Source organism: Salmo salar, chromosome 27 (genome assembly GCF_965601325.2).
Source record: "Salmo salar chromosome 27, fSalSal1, whole genome shotgun sequence".
Classification (NCBI taxonomy): domain Eukaryota; kingdom Metazoa; phylum Chordata; class Actinopteri; order Salmoniformes; family Salmonidae; genus Salmo; species Salmo salar.
Genome location: NC_138317.1, coordinates 42,707,925 through 42,729,679, shown reverse-complemented (window position 1 = coordinate 42,729,679; position 21,755 = coordinate 42,707,925). Strand labels below are relative to the sequence as shown.

At 43.6% G+C, this 21,755-nt stretch overlaps 1 protein-coding gene across 1 annotated transcript; it reads left to right on the top strand.

The window, feature by feature from the left end:
• The first annotated feature begins 938 nt into the window (after window positions 1-938).
• On the top strand, window positions 939-12,060 carry LOC106589078 (hippocalcin-like protein 4). Its single transcript, XM_045709622.2, has 4 exons — window positions 939-1,104; window positions 11,125-11,243; window positions 11,438-11,534; window positions 11,768-12,060. Exons 1-4 carry the CDS (start codon window positions 943-945, stop codon window positions 11,963-11,965), a joined length of 576 nt encoding a protein of 191 aa, XP_045565578.1. The 5' UTR covers window positions 939-942; the 3' UTR covers window positions 11,966-12,060.
• The last annotated feature ends 9,695 nt before the right edge of the window (window positions 12,061-21,755 follow it).

Genomic DNA, 21,755 nt, shown 5'->3' with positions numbered 1-21,755 from the left:
ATTGTCAAATAATAAGACATTAACACTACGAAATAACACATATGGAATCATGTAGTAACCAAAAAAGTGCTTAAAAAAATCTAAATGTATTTTAGCAGTGTTCTGGATAAGATTCAGTGGTTTGATAGCACAAGCGGTGAGCCAAGCCAACAGCAAGTTGCAATAGATGAAACCTGCCTGGATTAGGGTCTGCACCGCTTCCTGTGTGAGGTAGGGTCATACTCTACGGATGTTGAACCTGCAGGAGAGGCTCACTGCTTTGATTTTTGCAGAGGACGAAGGGGTGTTGTCCAAGGTCACGTCACGGTTCTCGACTGGGGGCATCTGCTCTCCACAGTACGAGCCCTATCTGGGGGCATCTGCTCTCTACAGTACGAGCCCTATCTGGGGGCATCTGCTCTACACAGTACGAGCCCTATCTGGGGGCATCTGCTCTACACAGTACGAGCCCTATCTGGGGGCATCTGCTCTCCACAGTACGAGCCCTATCTGGGGGCATCTGCTCTACACAGTACGAGCCCTATCTGGGGGCATCTGCTCTACACAGTACGAGCCCTATCTGGGGGCATCTGCTCTCCACAGTACGAGCCCTATCTGGGGGCATCTGCTCTCCACAGTACGAGCCCTATCTGGGGGCAGGTGCTCTACACAGGAACAGCCCTTTTTGGGAACATGCCCCCCTCCCAATATTTATTATATTCCCTTGACTTTATCTGATTATATGATTGTGTGCATTTCCTATTTGATTGAATAATTGATTTGTAATTTGATTGTATCTTGATTGCTTGTGTGTATTCCAGAGATGGTTGAACGCTTGGCTTAATTTATTGATTTATTTATTGTTCAATCAACTGATTGTGTTGCAATCCCAACAATTATCAGTTTATTGTTCAATCATTGTGTGATTCCTTGTGTCTCTTGTTTCTTTCTCCAGACTTTGTGATGGGGAAAGGAAATAGTAAGCTGGCACCAGAGGTTCTGGATGACCTCACCAAGAGTACTGAGTTCAACGAGGCTGAGCTCAAGCAGTGGTACAAAGGCTTCCTCAAAGACTGTCCCTCTGGTATACTGAATCTAGAAGAGTTCCAACAACTATATGTCAAGGTGAGAGAGAGAGAGAGAGAGAGAGAGAGAGAGAGAGAGAGAGAGAGAGAGAGAGAGAGAGAGAGAGAGAGAGAGATTCAAAGACTGGCCCACTGGTATACAGAATCTAGAGGAGTTCCAACAATTATATGTTGGGAGGGAGACAGAGAGACCACCCCGGCTTCACCCTGCTAGAATCTGACGTCAAATGTCTACTGTTTGCTGATGATCTGGTTCTTCTGTCACCAACCAAGGAGGGTCTACAGCAGCACCTAGATCTTCTGCACAGATTCTGCCAGACCTGGGCCCTGACAGTCAATCTCAGTAAGACCAAAATAATGGTGTTCCATAAAAGGTCCAGTCGCCAGGACCACAAATACAAATTCCATCTAGACACTATTGCCCGAGAGCACACAAAAAACTATAAGAATTCACAAAATGGGACAAACACCAAATTGAGACTCCTCATGCAGAATTCTGCAAAAAAAAAAAATCCTCTGTGGACAATGTAAAACACCAAATAATGCATGCAGAGCAGAATTAGGCTGATACCCGCTAATGATCAAAATCCAGAAAAGAGCCATTAAATTCTACAACCACCAATTTCCCAAACCTTCCATAACAAAGCCATCACCTACAGAGAGATGAATCCGGAGAAGAGTCCCCTAAGCAAGCTGGGGTTCTGTTCACAAACCCCACAGAGCCCTAGAACAGCAACACAGTTAGACCCAACCAAATCATGAGAAAACAAAAAGATAATTACTTGACACATTGGAAATAATTAACAAAAAAACAGAGCAAACTAGAATGCTATTTGTCCCTAAACAGAGAGTAGACAGTGGCAGAATACCTGACCACTGGGACTGACCCAAACTTAAGGAAAGCTTTGACTATGTACAGACTCAGTGAGCATAGCCTTGCTATTGAGAAAGGCCACCGTAGGCAGACCTGGCTCTCAAGAGAAGACAGGCTGTGTGCACACTGCCCACAAAATGAGGTGGAAACTGAGCTGCACTTCCTAACCTCCTGCCCAATGTATGACCATATTAGAGACACATATTTCCCTTAGATTACACAGATCCACAAAGAATGAGAAAACAAACCTGATTTTGATAAACTCCCATATCTACTGGGTGAAATACCACAGTATTCCATCACAGCAGCAAGATGTGTGACCTGTTGCCACAAGAAAAGGTCAACCAGTGAAGAACAAACACCATTGTAAATACAACTCATATTTATGTTTATTTATTTTCCCTTTTGTACTTTAACCATTTGCACATCGTTACGATACTGTATATATACATAATATGACATTTGTAATGGCTTTATTATTTTGGAACTTCTGTGAGTGTAATGTTTACTGTTCATTTTTATTGTTTATTTCACTTTTGTACATTATCTACTTCACTTGCTTTGGCAATGTTAACATAGGTTTCCCATGTCAACAAAGCCCCATGAATTGAATTGATTTGAGAGATAGGAAGATTCAAGACTGCCCCACTGGTATACAGAATCTAGAGGAGTTCCAACAATTATATGTCAAGGTGAAAGAGGAGGGAGGGAGGGAGAGAGGGAGGGAGGGAGAGAGGGAGGGAGGGAGGGAGGGAGGGAGGGAGGGAGGGAGGGAGAGGGAGGGAGGGAGGGAGGGAGGGAGGGAGGGAGGGAGGGAGGGAGGGAGGGAGGGAGAGAGGGAGACTCAAAGACTGACTCACAGGTATACTCAACCTAAAGGCCTTCCAACAACTCTTTGTCAAGGTAGGGAGAGAGGGAGAGAAGGGGAGAGGGAGAGGGAGAGGGATTCTCCTACATGTCCAGAGGAAAACTAAAATACAGTGACCCCCTCTCATATCATTACCAAGCCCTGCAATGCCAAGAGCTGAGCAAAGAAAAGAGTCCCCTCATCCAGCTGGTCCTGGGGCTGAGTTCACAAACCTGTTCTACTAACACACTGAAGCCTCAGGACCCTCATCCAGCTGGTCCTGGGGCTGAGTTCACAAACCTGTTCTACTAACACACTGAAGCCTCAGGACCAGAACATCCAATCAATCAGAATAAACCAAATTACAACACAGTCAAAACAAAACTAAATTGCTTATTGGGAAACACAAGCACAAAGCAAAATGCAGTGCTATCTGGCCCTAAATCGACAGTACACCATGGCTAAATATTTGACCATGGTTACTGATCAAAACCTTAGAAAAACCTTGACAAAGTACAGGCTAAGTGAGCACAGCATTGCCATTTAGAAGGGTATTCACAGGAAAACCTGGCTCCCTGTAGAGGAAAGGCTGTGCAACCACTGCACAACAGCAGAACCTGAGACAGAGCTGCATTTCCTGACAAAATGCCAAAAATATAAAACAATTAGAGTGTCATGTCCCCAAATTGAAACCCTTATTCAATATATACAGTGTTACGTCATGCCAATAAAGCAAATTGAATTAGAGAGAGAGAGAGAGAGAGAGAGAGAGAGATAAGAAAGGAGAAGGGAGGGAAACGAGGAAGTAAGGGAGACGAGGAAGTGAGAGAGGGAGACTCACACTGTCATACTCAATCTGGAGGAGTTCCAACAACTATACTGTATGTTAAGGTCAGGAGAGAGAGAGGGTGGGTGAGAGGAGGAGAAGGAGACACGGAGGGAGAGAGAGAGGGTGGTTGAGAGGAGGAGACAGGGAGGTAGAGAGAGAGGGTGGGTGAGAGGAGGAGACAGGGAGGGAGAGAGAGAGGGTGGTTGAGAGGAGGAGAAGGAGACAGGGAGGGAGAGAGAGAGGGTGGTTGAGAGGAGGAGACAGGGAGGGAGAGAGAGAGGGTGGGTGAGAGGAGGAGAAGGAGACACGGAGGGAGAGAGAGAGGGTGGTTGAGAGGAGGAGACAGGGAGGTAGAGAGAGAGGGTGGGTGAGAGGAGGAGACAGGGAGGGAGAGAGAGAGGGTGGTTGAGAGGAGGAGAAGGAGACAGGGAGGGAGAGAGAGAGGGTGGTTGAGAGGAGGAGACAGGGAGGGAGAGAGAGAGGGTGGGTGAGAGGAGGAGAAGGAGACAGGGAGGGAGAGAGAGAGGGTGGGTGAGAGGAGGAGACAGGGAGGGAGAGAGAGAGGGTGGGTGAGAGGAGGAGACAGGGAGGGAGAGAGAGAGGGTGGGTGAGAGGAGGAGACAGGGAGGGAGAGAGAGAGGGTGGGTGAGAGGAGGAGACAGGGAGGGAGAGAGAGAGGGTGGGTGAGAGGAGGAGACAGGGAGGGAGAGAGAGAGGGTGGTTGAGAGGAGGAGACAGGGAGGGAGAGAGAGAGGGTGGGTGAGAGGAGGAGACAGGGAGGGAGAGAGAGAGGGTGGGTGAGAGGAGGAGACAGGGAGGGAGAGAGAGAGGGTAGGTGAGAGGAGGAGACAGGGAGGGAGAGAGAGAGGGTGGGTGAGAGGAGGAGACAGGGAGGGAGAGAGAGAGGGTGGGTGAGAGGAGGAGAAGGAGACACGGAGGGAGAGAGAGAGGGTGGTTGAGAGGAGGAGACAGGGAGGGAGAGAGAGAGGGTGGTTGAGAGGAGGAGACAGGGAGGGAGAGAGAGAGGGTGGGTGAGAGGAGGAGACAGGGAGGGAGAGAGAGAGGGTGGGTGAGAGGAGGAGACAGGGAGGGAGAGAGAGAGGGTGGGTGAGAGGAGGAGACAGGGAGGGAGAGAGAGAGGGTGGGTGAGAGGAGGAGACAGGGAGGGAGAGAGAGAGGGTGGGTGAGAGGAGGAGAAGGAGACACGGAGGGAGAGAGAGAGGGTGGTTGAGAGGAGGAGACAGGGAGGGAGAGAGAGAGGGTGGGTGAGTGGAGGAGACAGGGAGGGAGAGAGAGAGGGTGGGTGAGAGGAGGAGACAGGGAGGGAGAGAGAGAGGGTGGGTGAGAGGAGGAGACAGGGAGGGAGAGAGAGAGGGTGGGTGAGTGGAGGAGACAGGGAGGGAGAGAGAGAGGGTGGGTGAGAGGAGGAGACAGGGAGGGAGAGAGAGAGGGTGGGTGAGAGGAGGAGACAGGGAGGGAGAGAGAGAGGGTGGGTGAGAGGAGGAGACAGGGAGGGAGAGAGAGAGGAGGAAAGGGAGAGAGAGAGAAAGAGAGCGCTACAGACATGCTGCTCCTGATAATGTTATTTTTGTTGTTGTTGATTAGCACTCAAATCTAAAAAATAATTCAAGTCAAGAGATGATGAACAGCAAATCTATTCAATCACAATAGAAAAAAAAGTAACTTTGCGCCTCAAATTAAGAAGTTTTAATTGTCGCTAGCTACACAACAAGAACCTAGCCAGCAGGCTAACAAGCTAGCCAGGAACATTGAGCTAGAACAAACCTAGCAAGAGGAGTTAGTACAACTACATCAAACATACCAAAAAACATATCTTCTGTTTTTTTTTGTGTGAAGATTTGTCACTATTTTTGCTGCTTTTTGAGCTAAATTAGACATATCTTCTGTTTTTTTTTGTGTGAAGATTTGTCACTATTTTTGCTGCTTTTTGAGCTAAATTAGACCTAGCTAACAACAGCAGCAGACAAACAAAACCGGTTGCCATGACAACGTTGCAGCAGAATAGAGCAGTGGCATCAGTAGCAGAGCCCACAGGCATCATGTCCCCACTCCCCCTCAGCGCTGAGTCCAAAAAGGTACTTCCAGCACCTCTCTTCCCACCATAGTGGAGTCCACGCCCCAGGAGGAGAGCAACCCCCCTCAGTGCAGAGCAGGCCTTCCTCACCACCATGGCTGCCATGAGGGATGAATTCATCTAACAGGAGGGGAAAGTTGTCCTGCTGAGGGAGAGCGTGAGCAAACAGCAACCAGACATCCACACCTTAGAGGAGCTCCTAACCAAGGATAGAGCAGGACAGCAGGACAGTAGCACAGCTGAAGGTCTTTTTTTTAGTAAACTAATAGAAAGTGCTATTGGAGGGAAAACATATGATTTTATTAAATCAATGTACACTAAAATCAAATGTGCGGTTAAAATTGCCAAATTGCCACGTCAGGTACGTGGAGTGAAACAGGGCTGCCCAATAAGTCCAACACTATTTAACGTCTACATTAATGAATTATCAAAAACATCAGAAGAAACTGCAGCACCTGGTCTCACGCTACACAACACTGAAATTGAGTGTCTGCTGTAAGCAGATGATCTGGTGCTGCTGTGTCCCACTAAGGAGGGAGGGGTTACAGAAGCATCTAGATCATCTGCACAGGTTCTGTCAGACCTGGGCTTTGACAGTTAACCTAAAAAAACAACTAATATAATAACATTCCAAAAGAGGTTTGGAAATCAGGATGACAAATATAAATTATATTTGGACACAGTTCTATTAAAAAACACATATCTAGTACTAAATGTCAGCAACACAGGTAGCTTTTACAGGGCTGTGAATGAGCTAAGAGACGAAGCACGAAGAGCATTCTATGCCATTAAAAGGAACGTTCAAATCGAAATTCCAGTTAGAATCTGGCTCAAAATGTTCCAATCAGTTATAGAACCAATTGCTATATAGTAATCAAATGTATTTATTAAGCTCTTTTTATATCAGCCGATGACAGAAAGTGCTATACACAGAAACCCAGCCTAAAACCCCAAACAGCAAGCAATGCAGATGTAGAAGCACGGTGGCTAGGAAAAACTCCTTAGAAAGGCAAGAACCTAGGAAGAAACTGAGAGAGGAACCAGGCTATGAGGGGTGGCCAGTCCTCTTCTGGCTGTGCCGGGTGGAGATTATAACAGTTCATAGCCAAGATGTTCAAACGTTCATTGGTTGACCAGCAGGGTCAAATGATAATAATCACAGTGGTTGTTGAGGGTGCAACAGGTCAGCACCTCAGGAGTAAATGTCAGTTGGCATTAAATAGCCGATCATTCAGAGTTAGAGACAGCAGGTGCGGTAGAAAGAAAGAGAGAGTTGAAAACAGCAGGTCTGGGACAGGTAGCACGTCCGGTCAACAGTTCAGGGTTCCATAGCAGGCAGGCAGAACAGTTGAAACTGGAGCAGCAGCATGACCAGGTGGACTGGGGACAGCAAGGAGTCATCAGGCCAGATAGTCCTGAGGCATGGTCCTAGGGCTCAGGTCCTCCAAGAGAAGAGAAAGAGACAGAGAAAGAGACAGAAAGAGACAGAGAGAATTAGAGGGAGCATACTTAAATTCACTCAGGACACCGGATAAGACAGGAGAAATACTCCAGATATAACAGCCTGACCCTAGCCCCCCGACACATAAATTATTACAGCATAAATACTGGAGGCTGAGACAGGAGACTATACCCCTGGACAGGGCCAAGCAGATGGAATATAACCATACCCACTTTGCCAAAGCACAGCCAACACACCACAGAGGGATATCTTCAACCACCAACTTACTACCCTGAGACAAGGCCGAGTATAGCCCACAAAGATCTCCCCTTCGGCACTAACCAACCCGGACAGGAAGATCACGTCAGTGACTCAACCCACTCAAGTGATGCACCTCTCCTAGGGATGGCATGGAAGAGCACCAGTAAGCCATTGACTCAGCCCCCATAATAGGGTTAGAGGCAGAGAATCCCAGTGGAGAGAGAGGAACTGGCCAGGCAGAGACAGCAAGGGTGGTTCGTCGCTCCAGTGGCTTTCCATTCACCTTCACACTCCTGGGCCAGACTACACTCAATCATAGGACCTCCTGAAGAGTTGAGTCTTCAGTAAAGACTTAAAGATCGTGGGTGGCACTGTGTGCTCTTTTCGAAGGATTGGTCCTGGCCTTTTGTGGGGCCTAGGGATCCGGAGGGACATGGGGCGTTCTGCTGGTCGCTGGGATGACAACCCAACTTTGGAGGGGCTTTAGCGGGTGGAATAGTGGAGAACAGTTGGAGGGTTACTTAGTAGCACACATCAGTATGGTACTTTTTATATTAATGGTAAATTTACAAACATATATTATGATAAATCGATTTGAAACTTGTATCTCATTATGGTAAATGGTGAAATAAGTACAGCCAGTTATAAGTGTAATGGCTTAGCAGATAATAAGAAAAGAGGAACAATATTTATCTGTCTCAAAGAGAAAGAATTTTATATCTATTGTTTACAGTTGGTAGAGCATGGTGTGTGCAACGCCAGGGTTGTGGGTTCGATTCCCACGGGGGGCCAGTACAAAAAAATGCATGAAATGAAATGTATGCATTCATTACTGTAAGTCGCTCTGGATAAGAGCGTCTGCTAAATGACTCAAATGTGAAATGTACAGAAAACTCATTCACCAATTTTAGATGGTGTGTGTAAAATGAACTGGAGGGGTGAACTATCCTTCTCCCATGTGCAAAGAAATTCAAAATGGGTGATTTTGATCCGAATGTGCAAATTGTCCAAACAGATCCTCAAGATAGATGGAAGATTTGAAATACGTTATTGGACAAACAGATGTGGCTCATTAAACTTTATGGACCAAATAATGATGATCCTCACTTCTTTGAAAATATATATAATAAATGATCAACCCTGCAAGCAATACAATACTCTATTATTATGGTGGGAGATTATAATACTGTTTTAAATACCTCAATGGACTCTAAGAATATTTTAAGACACAACGCAGAGGACGCTGGGCCAATTGTGCGCCGCCCTATGGGACTCCCAATCACGGCTGGATGTGATACAGCCTGGAATTGAACCAGGGTCTGTAGTGACGCCTCTTGCATGGAAATGCAGTGCCTTAGACCGCTACGCCACTCAGTAGCCATATCACAGTTAACATATATCCTTATGGTCTTGCCTAGACCTAGAGAAACATTTAAAAAATGTATATGAGAAATAAATATTCAATTTTATTTGGACCTGAAAACCCTTATTTTTCTATATATATAAAAAGGTATCATATTTGTAAATGATATCATAAATAGGACTGGTGGAGTTATGTCACACATGCAGCTAACACAGACATATGGAAATGTCTGCTCTACCCAAAATTACAACCAATTAATTACAGCATCACCGCAAAAATGGAAGAGGAAAGTGGAATGGGAAAAAGTAAAGAACTTGTCTTTCGGCCCTGCATTAAATTGGTTAAAGAAAATTGTGATAAATAAAAAAGTATACCAGTTTTCATTTTTAAAGACCAAAAAATGGACAGCCTTGGCATATAGATTGCAAAATAGTTGTGAGGACATTTTCAGTGTACCGATTCTATGGCACATGGTTTAAAAACTGATACGTAAAATGACGACAGATTCAAAACTTAGAATTTTTCAATTTAAATTATTATACAGAATTCTTGCAACCAATAGAGTGCTATTTCTATGGAGGATACAACCTTCCCAGCTCTGCAGATTTTGCTGCGAAGAGACAGAATCATTAGATCATTTGTTTTGGTATTGTCCATATGTAGCTTGTTTTTGGTCACAGGTCCAGGAATGGCTGAAGAATTTCAACATTTACCCAGAGCTAACCCTGCAGATAGCAATTCTGGGTGATCTGAAAAGTCGTAGTCAATAGATCAATAATATAATAATACTTTTAGCTAAAAAAAATATATATTTTTCAGTTTACAATCTGTAGAAACTATGAGAATAGAAAGGTTCGGAACTTAATGTGAAGCATCACAGCACAGTTGAAAAATATATGGCAAATAGAAATCCAATATGGATGGCGTTAAGAGATTGATGGGAGGGGTTGAATGGAGCTGAAGGTTGGGACTAATAACAACTAATAACAACAAGATAACCAATGTAAAACTGTGTCTGTGAAACGTATATAGGTTTTATAAATGAACACAGTTTGAAAGATATGGCAAATAGAAATCAAACCGGAGGGACATCATAAAATATATGGGAGAGATTGAGGGTAGAGGAAGGACAGGGGTAAAAACCATCTAAATAAAATGATTGTAAAATAGACTGTGTCCATAAAATGTATAAAGTATATATAGGCTGGAAATACAGGCCTAAGCATTGTTGTTCACTGGTTTGCTCCAAGTGCGGAGGGGTGGTAGTGTTGGAGGGTAATAAAGAAAATGTATTTAAAAAAATATATGTACAGTATGTATGCATGTTGTGTACAAAAGTTGACACACCTACTCATTCAAGGGTTTTTCTTTATTTTTACCATTTTCTACATTGTAGAATAATAGTGAAGACATCAAAACTATGAAATAATACATATGGAATCATATAGTAAGCCAAAAAGTGTTAAACAAATCAAAATAGATTTTATATTTGAGATTCTTCAAATAGCCACCCTTTGCCTTGATGACAGCTTTGCACACTCTTGACCTCAGTGACTGATAGAAAAGTGAGGAAAACACTGACGAGGTACAGTCTCAGTGAGCACAGTCTGGCTATAGAGACCGGTCATCAAAGGCAAAGGGTGTCTGGCTTCCCAGTGTGGGCAGGCTGTTCTCACTCTGGTCCAGGATGAGAGATGCCTTATGGCTGTTGGTGCCACCATTTTTTTGTTACATATATTTAAGTATACTTTAACAATGTAAGTAATTTAACTTGCCATGTCAATGTCAATGAAGTCAACTGAATTAAAATGTAATTGAACTTAGAGGGAGAGAGAGCGAGAGAGAGCGAGAGAGAGAGAGAGAAAGAGAGAGAGAGAGAGAGGGACAGCGAGAGAGGAATGGAGGGATGAGGAAGGAGAGGGATTGTGATTCGTCAGTGGGTGGGAGGGAGGGAGGGAGGGAGGGAGGGAGGGAGGGAGGGAGGGAGGGAGGGAGGGAGGGAGGGAGGGAGGAGAGGGTTGAAGAGGAAGTAACATTAAATAGTGGGAGAAGAGGGGTGAGGGGAAGAGAGGAAGAAGAGAAAGGACTGAGAACAGTGGTACTTGGGATTCCTAAAGCTTTCCCAGAAACTCATTGGAGTAGAGGGATTTACAATGTGCAACATCATCCATTCATGGTTGTGTCCCAAGTGGCATTCTATTACCTACGTAGTGTCCTACCTCTGACCATTGCCCATAGGGTGTCACTTGGGACACAGCCATTCATGTCCTCAGAAACCCTACTGATCAATATATTGAATAGCGTTCCAGTGACCTAAGTTACATTTCTTAATCTGTTTTTAATCATCCAGTTCTTTCCGTACGGCGATGCGTCTAAGTTCGCCCAGCACGCCTTCCGGACCTTCGATAAGAACGGTGACGGGACCATCGACTTCCGGGAGTTTATCTGTGCTCTGTCAATCACCTCGAGGTACGCTTCATAACACAGGTGATGTCAGGTTTGACGGTGCGCGCGCACACACACACACACACACACACACACACACACACACACACACACACACACACACACACACACACACACACACACACACACACACACACACACACACACACACACACCCCTGCATGTTTATGTTTGACAGTTCTCTTCATCACCTCTAGGGGGAGCTTTGAGCAGAAACTCAACTGGGCCTTTAACATGTATGACTTAGACGGAGACGGCAAGATCACACGCATGGAGATGCTGGAGATTATAGAGGTCTGTGTGTTTATGTGTGTGTGTGTTTCTGTGTGTGTTTACGTGTGCTTGTCTGCATGTCTGCATGTGTGTGCTTGTGTGTGTGCATTCACGTGTGGTAATTGTGTGTATTTGTCTGATAAATCACTGTGTTTGTCTCCAGCGAATGCCCCCAATCCATTCTCTACTGACCACCTCCCTCTCTCTCTCTCTCTCTCTCTCTCTCTCTCTCTCTCTCTCTCTCTGTTTCCTAGGCGATCTACAAGATGGTTGGCACTGTGATAATGATGCGTATGAACGAGGACGGGCTGACTCCCCAGCAGCGTGTGGACAAGATCTTCTCCAAGATGGATAAAGATCACAACGATGAGATCACACTGGAAGAGTTCAAAGAGGCAGCCAAGAGCGATCACTCTATCGTCCTACTGCTGCAGTGTGACATGCAGAAATAGAGGAGGACGGGATAGAGGGAAGAGCGGAGGGATGGAGGGAGGAAGGCAGGAGGGAGAGAGAGATGGCATGTTTCACCTCTTATTGTACTACTGTTGCCAAGTGATATAGAGAAGGATGGAGGGAGGGTGGAGGGAGGGACGGTGTAGGGAGGGAGGGAGGAGGGAGGGAGGGAGAAAGGGAGAGAGAGATGGCATGTTTGACCTCTCATTATACTACTGTTGCCAAGTGATATAGAGAAGGATGGAGGGAGGGAGGGGGACGGAAGGATGAGAGACAGGATGGACATAGGACAGCTGCAGAAGTAGGGAGGGGGGTGAGGGAGGTAACAGTTGAGGGGAGGTAGAGATGGAGGAGAGCAGGGTGGAGAAAAATTTAAGGAGATGAAGGAAAATAAAGAAGAAGAAGAGGTTGTGGGACCAGACAGTGTGACGTTAATAGATTGAGAGAGGGGGGGGAGAGAGGGGTAGAGAGAGAAAGAGAGAGAGAGAGAGAGAGAGAGAGAGAGAGAGAGAGGGAAGGAGGGAGGGAGGGAGGGAGGGAGGGAGGGAGGGAGGGAGGGAAAGAGAGGGGTAGAGAGAGCAAGAGAGAACCAGAGAGAGAGAGAGAGGAGAGGAAAAGGGAGAGGGAAAGAGAGGAGTAGAGAGAGAGAGAGAAAGAAAGGGAGAGGGAGAGAGAGAGAGGGGGGTGTATATTGAATAACAGGAGGACAGTGATGTACCTTTATCCTCAAGCTGTCAGGGAGATAATAACGCATTCACAGGGTCAGACGCAGCATTCTGGTCAAACCACAATGTGTGCGCTTGTTTGGGTCCGTGCATGCTTGTCTGTGTGAGAGTGTTTTAATGCTCATCTCTGTGTGTGTGTGTGTGTGTGTGTGTGTGTGTGTGTGTGTGTGTGTGTGTGTGTGTGTGGTCAGATCATGCCAAACGACAGTTTCCAGTCATTTACTAAAGCTGGCGGATGGTACAGAATTCATTAGGCTTTTCAATCCCCCGTTATGTATATACTAAAGCCCTGTCAGAAAGTCTGACATAATGATGGAGCATAGTGATGATGATGATGATAGTGATGATGATGATGGTGATGGTGATGGTGATGATAGTGATAGTAATGGTGAAGATAGTGATGGTGATGATAGTGATGATAGTCATGGTGGTGATAGTGATGATAGTGATGGTGGTGATGGTGATGATAGTGATGGTGATGATGGTGATGATAGTGATGATGATGATAGTAATGGTGATGATAGTGATGATAGTGATGATGATGATGATAGTAATGGTGATGATAGTGATGATGATGATGATGATGATAGTGATGATAGTGATGGTGATGATAGTGATGATGATGATGATGATGATGATAGCGATGATAGTGATGGTGATGATAGTGATGGTGATGATGGTGGTGGTGATGATAGTGATAGTGATGATAGTGGTGGTGATGATAGTAATGGTGATGATAGTGATGGTGATGATGATGATGATGATAGTGATGATAGTGATGGTGATGATAGTGATGGTGATGATAGTAATGGTGATGATAGTGATGGTCAAGATAGTGATGGTGATGATAGTAATGGTGATGATAGTGATGATGATGATGGTGATGATAGTGATGGTGCCGATAGTAATGGTGATGATAGTAATGGTGATGATAGTAATGGTGATGATAGTGATGGTTATGATTGTATTGGTGATGATAGGAACAGTAATGATAGTGATGATGATGATAGTGAGGATTATGATAGTGATGGTGATGATAGTGATGATAGTGATGATAGGAACAGTAATGATAGTGATGGTGATGATAGTGAGGATTATGATAGTGGTGGTTATGATAGTATTGGTGATGATAGGAACAGTAATGATAGTGATGATGATGATAGTGAGGATTATGATAGTGATGGTTATGATAGTATTGGTGATGATAGGAACAGTAATGATAGTGATGGTGATGATAGTGAGGATTATGATAGTGATGGTTATGATAGTATTGGTGATGATAGGAACAGTAATGATAGTGATGGTGATGATAGTGAGGATTATGATAGTGATGGTTATGATAGTATTGGTGATGATAGGAACAGTAATGATAGTGATGATGATGATGATAGTAATGGTGATGATAGTGATGATAGTAATGGTGATGATAGTAATGGTGATGATAGTGATGGTTATGATAGTATTGGTGATGATAGGAACAGTAATGATAGTGATGATGATGATAGTGAGGATTATGATAGTGATGGTTATGATAGTATTGGTGATGATAGGAACAGTAATGATAGTGATGGTGATGATAGTGAGGATTATGATAGTGGTGGTTATGATAGTATTGGTGATGATAGGAACAGTAATGATAGTGATGATGATGATAGTGAGGATTATGATAGTGATGGTTATGATAGTATTGGTGATGATAGGATCAGTAATGATAGTGATGGTGATGATAGTGAGGATTATGATAGTGATGGTTATGATAGTATTGGTGATGATAGGAACAGTAATGATAGTGATGATGGTGATGATAGTAATGGTGATGATAGTGATGATAGTAATGGTGATGATAGTAATGGTGATGATAGTGATGGTTATGATAGTATTGGTGATGATAGGAACAGTAATGATAGTGATGATGATGATAGTGAGGATTATGATAGTGGTGGTTATGATAGTATTGGTGATGATAGGAACAGTAATGATAGTGATGATGATGATAGTGAGGATTATGATAGTGATGGTTATGATAGTAATGGTGATGATAGGAACAGTAATGATAGTGATGATGATGATAGTGAGGATTATGATAGTGGTGGTTATGATAGTATTGGTGATGATAGGAACAGTAATGATAGTGATGGTGATGATAGTGAGGATTATGATAGTGGTGGTTATGATAGTAATGGTGATGATAGTGATGGTTATGATAGTATTGGTGATGATAGGAACAGTAATGATAGTGATGATGATGATGATAGTAATGGTGATGATAGTGATGATAGTAATGGTGATGATAGTAATGGTGATGATAGTAATGGTGATGATAGTGATGGTTATGATAGTATTGGTGATGATAGGAACAGTAATGATAGTGATGATGATGATAGTGAGGATTATGATAGTGGTGGTTATGATAGTATTGGTGATGATAGGAACAGTAATGATAGTGATGATGGTGATGATAGTACTGATGGTGATGATACTGATGGCGATTACCTTAGAGCAGTCCTGTCCAAACATTTATCAATCAACTGACTTCACTTAATGTTGTTTTGTATTTTTATTATATTGTAGCAGGCAGCTACAATACTCATCCGCCAAAGAACTGTGAAGCTATGAGTCTTCAAATGCCACGGGGAAAAGAAGAAACATTTAAACATCTAATGACATAGCCAGCATGATGCCATTGTTTCATGATGCTCCGTGATAATTACAGGCTACTGGTTATCCGCTAAAGGCCAAAGCCTCCAGATTTCTCCTGTTTCTTCTAAAAAAAGTCTCAAAAAAGCCATCCTCCCATCTTCGTCTCCTCATTTCCTCTCCTCCTCTTCATCCCTCTCTTCCTCCTGCTCTTCAAATGTCAGGCAGACAGAGGGATGCGACAGGTGGTTGAGGAGAGGGAGATTGTTGAACTCAATCGAGAAAAGAGCAAGTTGTGTGTGTGTGTGTGCGTGTGTGTGCGTGTGTGTGTGTGTGTGTGTGTGTGTGTGCGTGTGTGTGTGTGTGTGTGGGGGGGGGGCGCTATGTTTCTAGTCCAATGGCTAGACACCAGAAATCTTAGCGTCCTGTAGATAGAGGAGGTGAAGCGATGGAACTTCCCTAGCCAATGGCGTTTCTCCCTCATCCTTAAGCAGCCAATCAGAATGTTCCCTCCCTCAAAGAGAGACAAGCTCTGGCCTTTATTGTTAATTGTGACACTATGATGAAATGTTCATGACAATGAACGTATGTATGAATATAAACGTATGTAATAATGTACTTGACAATGTAACACCAACCTACAGCTTCTTTCACATGACCACACAGCTACAGTGGTTTGGGTATAACCAGAGAATGGGTGTGTACATGGATATGTGTGTTTGTGTGAATGTGTGTGTGTGTGTGTGCTTGTAAATGTGTGTGTGTTTGCATGTATGTGTGTGTTTGTGTGCGTGCGTGTGAATGTATGTGTGTGTTTGCGTGTGTGTGTGTGTTTGTGTGCGTGCGTGTGAATGTATGGGTGTGTGTGTGTGCATGTGTGTGAATGTATGGGTGTGTGTGTGTGCATGTGTGTGAATGTATGTGTGTGTGTGTGTGTGTGTGTGTGTGTGTGTGTGTGTGTGTGTGTGTGTGTGTGAATGTATGTGTGTGTGTGTGTGTGTGAATGTATGTGTGTGTGAATGTATGTGTGTGTGTGTGTGTGAATGTATGTGTGTGTGTGTGTGAATATATGTGTGTGTGTGTGTGTGTGTGTGTGTGTGTGTGTGTGTGTGTGTGTGTGTGTGTGTGTGTGTGTGTGTGTGTGGTGTGTGTGTGTGTGTGTGTGTGAGTGAATGTATGGGTGTGTGTGTGTGTGTGTGTGTGTGTGTGTGAATGTATGGGTGTGCACATTTATATTTTATGAGCTTTTGGCTTTTGTGAGAGCATTCACCTGCATTTTGTGTGTATGTGTTTCGTCGTGCCTGCGTGTGTGTGTGTGTGTGTCTGTGTGTGTGTGTGTGTGTGTGTCTCTGTGTGTGTGTCTCTGTGTGTGTGTGTGTGTGTGTGTGTGTGTGTGTGTGTGTGTGTGTGTGTGTGTGTGTGTGTGTGTGTGTGTAACAGAGAAGCCTCAGCAGTCCAGATTTCTACGTTCCCTGTGTAGACTCTCTCACCAACGCTCTGACTATTAGTTACACAATCACACGTCTCAAATGGAACACTTTCCCCTTTAAAGTGTACAACTTTTGCCCAGGGCCCCTAGAGAGACCCATAGGGAGACCCATAGAGAGACACATAGGGAGACCCAGAGAGAGACCCATAGAGAGACCCAGAGAGAGACCCAGAGAGAGACCCAGAGAGAGACCCATAGAGAGAGACCCAGAGAGAGACCCATAGAGAGACCCATAGAGAGACCCATAGGGAGACCCAGAGAGAGACCCATAGAGAGACCCATAGAGAGACCCAGAGAGAGACCCATAGGGAGACCCAGAGAGAGACCCAGAGAGAGACCCAGAGAGAGACCCATAGAGAGAGACCCAGAGAGAGACCCATAGAGAGACCCATAGAGAGACCCATAGAGAGAGACCCAGAGAGAGACCCATAGAGAGACCCATAGAGAGACCCATAGGGAGACCCAGAGAGAGACCCATAGAGAGACCCATAGGGAGACCCAGAGAGAGACCCATAGAGAGACCCATAGGGAGACCCATAGAGAGACCCAGAGAGAGAGATCCATAGAGAGAGACCCATAGAGAGACCCATAGAGAGACCCATAGAGAGAGACCCATAGAGAGACCCATAGAGAGAGACCCATAGAGAGACCCATAGAGAGACCCATAGAGAGAGATCCATAGAGAGAGACCCATAGAGAGACCCATAGAGAGACCCATAGAGAGAGACCCATAGAGAGACCCATAGAGAGACCCAGAGAGAGATCCATAGAGAGAGACCCATAGAGAGAGACCCATAGAGAGACCCATAGAGAGACCCATAGAGAGAGATCCATAGAGAGAGACCCATAGAGAGACCCAGAGAGAGAGATCCATAGAGAGAGACCCATAGAGAGAGATCCATAGAGAGAGACCCATAGAGAGACCCATAGAGAGACCCATAGAGAGAGACCCATAGAGAGAGACCCATAGAGAGACCCAGAGAGAGACCCATAGGGGGTATAATATCTCAGTTGATGTTGCTTCTTGTCTGCAGCTCTCCGTTGAATGTTACTGAGGTTTGATTTGGTTATTATCTGTATTCCTATTGCAGCTCCGTATCTGTTGAATGTTCCTGTGGTTTCATATATTTTTTATATTAATTGTATTGCTACCCCAGGGGGTATCTAAATGCGGGTTTAGGATTTGTTGTGCTTGCTTCCTTTGACGTAGTTAGTTAGCCTAGTTGGTCCCTGGAAAATAAGTCTTATTCCAATGTTATGAATTGGTTATTCACTTGAAATCAATACAATACGTGATATTGATATGTTTGTTTGAATCAGGTTTAATACAGTGGACCGTTAAAATATACCGCAGTGGAATGTTGATTAGATAGAGGACCAACCGATTCAGAAATAACACATGTTGATACAGAAACATAAAAGATAGAATGAAACCAACCCCTAATATTACTAAGAATCTGTATAATTACATTTATGAATTTATATTAATTCTAATCTGTGTCAGGGGAACCACTTGTGCTCAGTTGTCCAATGTAAGATTATTCTGCTCTTGACATGATGTGAATGTGTGGCTTTCTTAGAACAAAGAACAATGTCATTATTTTTATTATATAGAATAAAAACACTTTGATGTTGAAATTATTGGGATTGGTGGATTTTTTTTGTTGCATCGCAGTGAATCGGAAGGACACTAGTGCACAGACACACACACACACACACACACACACACACACACACACACACACACACACACACACACACACACACACACACACACACACGACCCCAAAGAATATGAGTCACTGTCTGGTGATGATGTCACAGTAACACAGTGATGTCATCCTCCATGCCGTTCTCATGGTAACCAGGCCTTGGCGGGTAGACTTATGGACACAAACATATACTCGCACACCGCTACCCGCACACCGCTACCCGCTCCAAGCCAAAGCCCAAACTTGATCCCCATCTAACATCTCTGGAGAGACCTGAAAATAGCTGTGCAGCGACGCTCCCCATCCAACCTGACAGAGCTTGAGAGGATCTGCTGAGAAGAATGAGAGAAACTCCTCAAATACAGGTGTGCCAAGAAACGTCATACCCAAGAAGACTTGAGGCTGTAATCGCTGCCAAAGGTGCTTCAACAAAGTACTGAGTGATCGGTCTGAATACTTATATAAATGTGATCATTCTTTTTTTTTTTTTTTTTTTTCAATACATTTGTAAAAAATAAATAAAAAAATAACGGTTTTAGCTTTGTCATTGTGGGGTATTGTGTGTAGATTGATGAGGGAACAAAAACTATTCAATCCATCTTGGAATAAGGTTGCAATGTATCAAAATGTGTAAAACGTCAAGGGGTTGGAATTCAATCTGAATGCACTGTTTATGTGATCTCTAAGAAAACAAAGACAAGTTACTATTAACAATCACACAACAGCTGAATTAGAATTAGAATCTCAGCGGAATTACCACATCTACATACAGTATATATATCCTAGATACATTGGAGTACAGTTTATATATCCTGGATACATTGGAGAGTACAGTATATATATCCTGGATATTTGAGAGTACAGTTTATATATCCTGGATACAGGAGAGTACAGTATATATATCCTGGATACAGGAGAGTACAGTATATATATCCTGGATATTTGAGAGTACAGTATATATATCCTGGATATTTGAGAGTACAGTTTATATATCCTGGATACAGGAGAGTACAGTATATATATCCTGGATATTTGAGAGTACAGTTTATATAACCTGGATACAGTAGAGTAGAGTATATATATTATGGATACAGTAGAGTACAGTATGTATTTTCTGGATACAGTAGAGTACAGTATATATAAATATATATTATGGATACAGCACAGTACAGTATGTATAAATATATATTATGGATACAGTAGAGTACAGTATGTATTTTCTGGATACAGTAGAGTACAGTATATATAAATATATATTATGGATACAGTAGAGTACAGTATATATAAATATATATTATGGATACAGTAGAGTACACATAGAGCATCCTAATTAACGGATTTCAACCTCAAATGAAATCGTTCTCTTAATGACATAATTTAACATTAAAGGGATGTTTCAACGTTAAAGGGATGCCCACTTGTTAATCCATCCTCGGGAAAGAAAATAACTTTTCTGCCGTAGCAGAGGTCACTGTGTTGTCAGTCAGTTCCTCTTGTGACCACTAGAGGGAGATGTAAACGCAATGTGTCCCTGGTGTCCCCACTGTCACAAACAACACTTCCTGTTTCCCCCTGAGTCACAGACAGTTCAGCCAATCAACAGCCAGGTAGAGGAGGCTGCTAGGCAACCAACTTGCATGTTGTGAATGTCGACTCTGACACGTAATCCCATCTGAAAAACAGTAGGATGGAGTAGAAAGAGAGAGAGAGAGAGAGAGAGAGAGAGTGGAAGAGAAAGAAAGTGAAAGAGATAGGGAAAGAGAGGAAGAGAGAGAAACAAAGAGAGAGAGAGAGAGAGAGAGAGAGAGAGAGAGAGAGAGAGAGAGAGAGAGAGAGAGGGGGGGGGAAGAGAACAGGTTGTGTGAGAAGAGTGGAGGAATAGGCCTCACAATGTATAATAACTTTAGAGGACAAAGCTTATTAGCACCACACTGAACATTACTGCCCCAGCAGCTAATTCACCATCTTTGCCACAATAAATGTTCACATATGGCATATGATTCCTGCACTTGATGACATACTCAGGTATCAATTTCCTCTAATTGATGGTTGAATTTTCACTATCTTCTCATCAACAATGTACACTATCACATTATTGATATACAGTATCCACCTTCAATGTAGCCACCTTCAATGGATCCACCTTCAATCTATCCACCTTCATTGTGGCTACACAAAAAAAACTCCAAACCCCTTTCTCTCACTCTCTCTCTCGTTCTCTCTCTGAACAGTCATTCAATTGCTCACTCTCCGACTCTCCCTCTCTGTGAATTTTAGTTTACCAAGCTATTAAATACTTCACAATAGAAGAAGTTAAGCTTCATTAAAGTTATGCTTAAAAATGAGTTTACTTAATCGAAGTTACTTTGAAAAAGTAATTCACTACATTCAAACTACTTCGTAAAAGATTGTCATATGTAATTCTGAAATGTCACAGAGGACAAACTGCAAGAAAAGATCACTTTGAGGTCATATGTTAACAGAATATGTCATTTAGCCTATTAAAAACAAAAACAATTTTCAAATGACAACTGGGCAGGTCTACGCCAAAAAATACCGCTACATGGTAAAACATTAGAGTGTAGTTCCAGTAGTTAGCTACACCGCTACATGGTAAAACAGTAGTGTGTAGTTCCAGTAGTTAGCTACACCGCTACACGGTAAAACAGTAGTGTGTAGTTCCAGTAGTTAGCTACACCGCTACACGGTAAAACAGTAGTGTGTAGTTCCAGTAGTTAGCTACACCGCTACATGGTAAAACAGTAGTGTGTAATTCCAGCAGTTAGCTACACCGCTACATGGTAAAACAGTAGTGTGTAATTCCAGTAGTTAGCTACACCGCTACATGGTAAAACAGTAGTGTGTAGTTCCACTAGTTAGCTACACCGCTACATGGTAAAACAGTAGTGTGTAGTTCCAGTAGTTAGCTACACCGCTACATGGTAAAACAGTAGTATGTAGTTCCAGCAGTTAGCTACACCGCTACATGGTAAAAAAGTAGTGTGTAGTTCCAGTAGTTAGCTACACCGCTACATGGTAAAACAGTAGTGTGTAATTCCAGCAGTTAGCTACACCGCTACATGGTAAAACAGTAGTGTGTAGTTCCACTAGTTAGCTACACCGCTACATGGTAAAACAGTAGTCTGTAGTTCCACTAGTTAGCTACACCGCTACATGGTAAAACAGTAGTGTGTAGTTCCAGTAGTTAGCTACACCGCTACATGGT

Bases quoted from the DNA above. Each gene is read 5' to 3' on its own strand.
- LOC106589078 (XM_045709622.2), top strand. From the start codon at position 943: ATGGGGAAAGGAAATAGTAAGCTGGCACCAGAGGTTCTGGATGACCTC. The intron at 11,244-11,437 runs GTACGCTTCATA...CATCACCTCTAG, and splicing joins GCTCTGTCAATCACCTCGAG to GGGGAGCTTTGAGCAGAAAC. The intron at 11,535-11,767 runs GTCTGTGTGTTT...TCTGTTTCCTAG, and splicing joins AGATGCTGGAGATTATAGAG to GCGATCTACAAGATGGTTGG.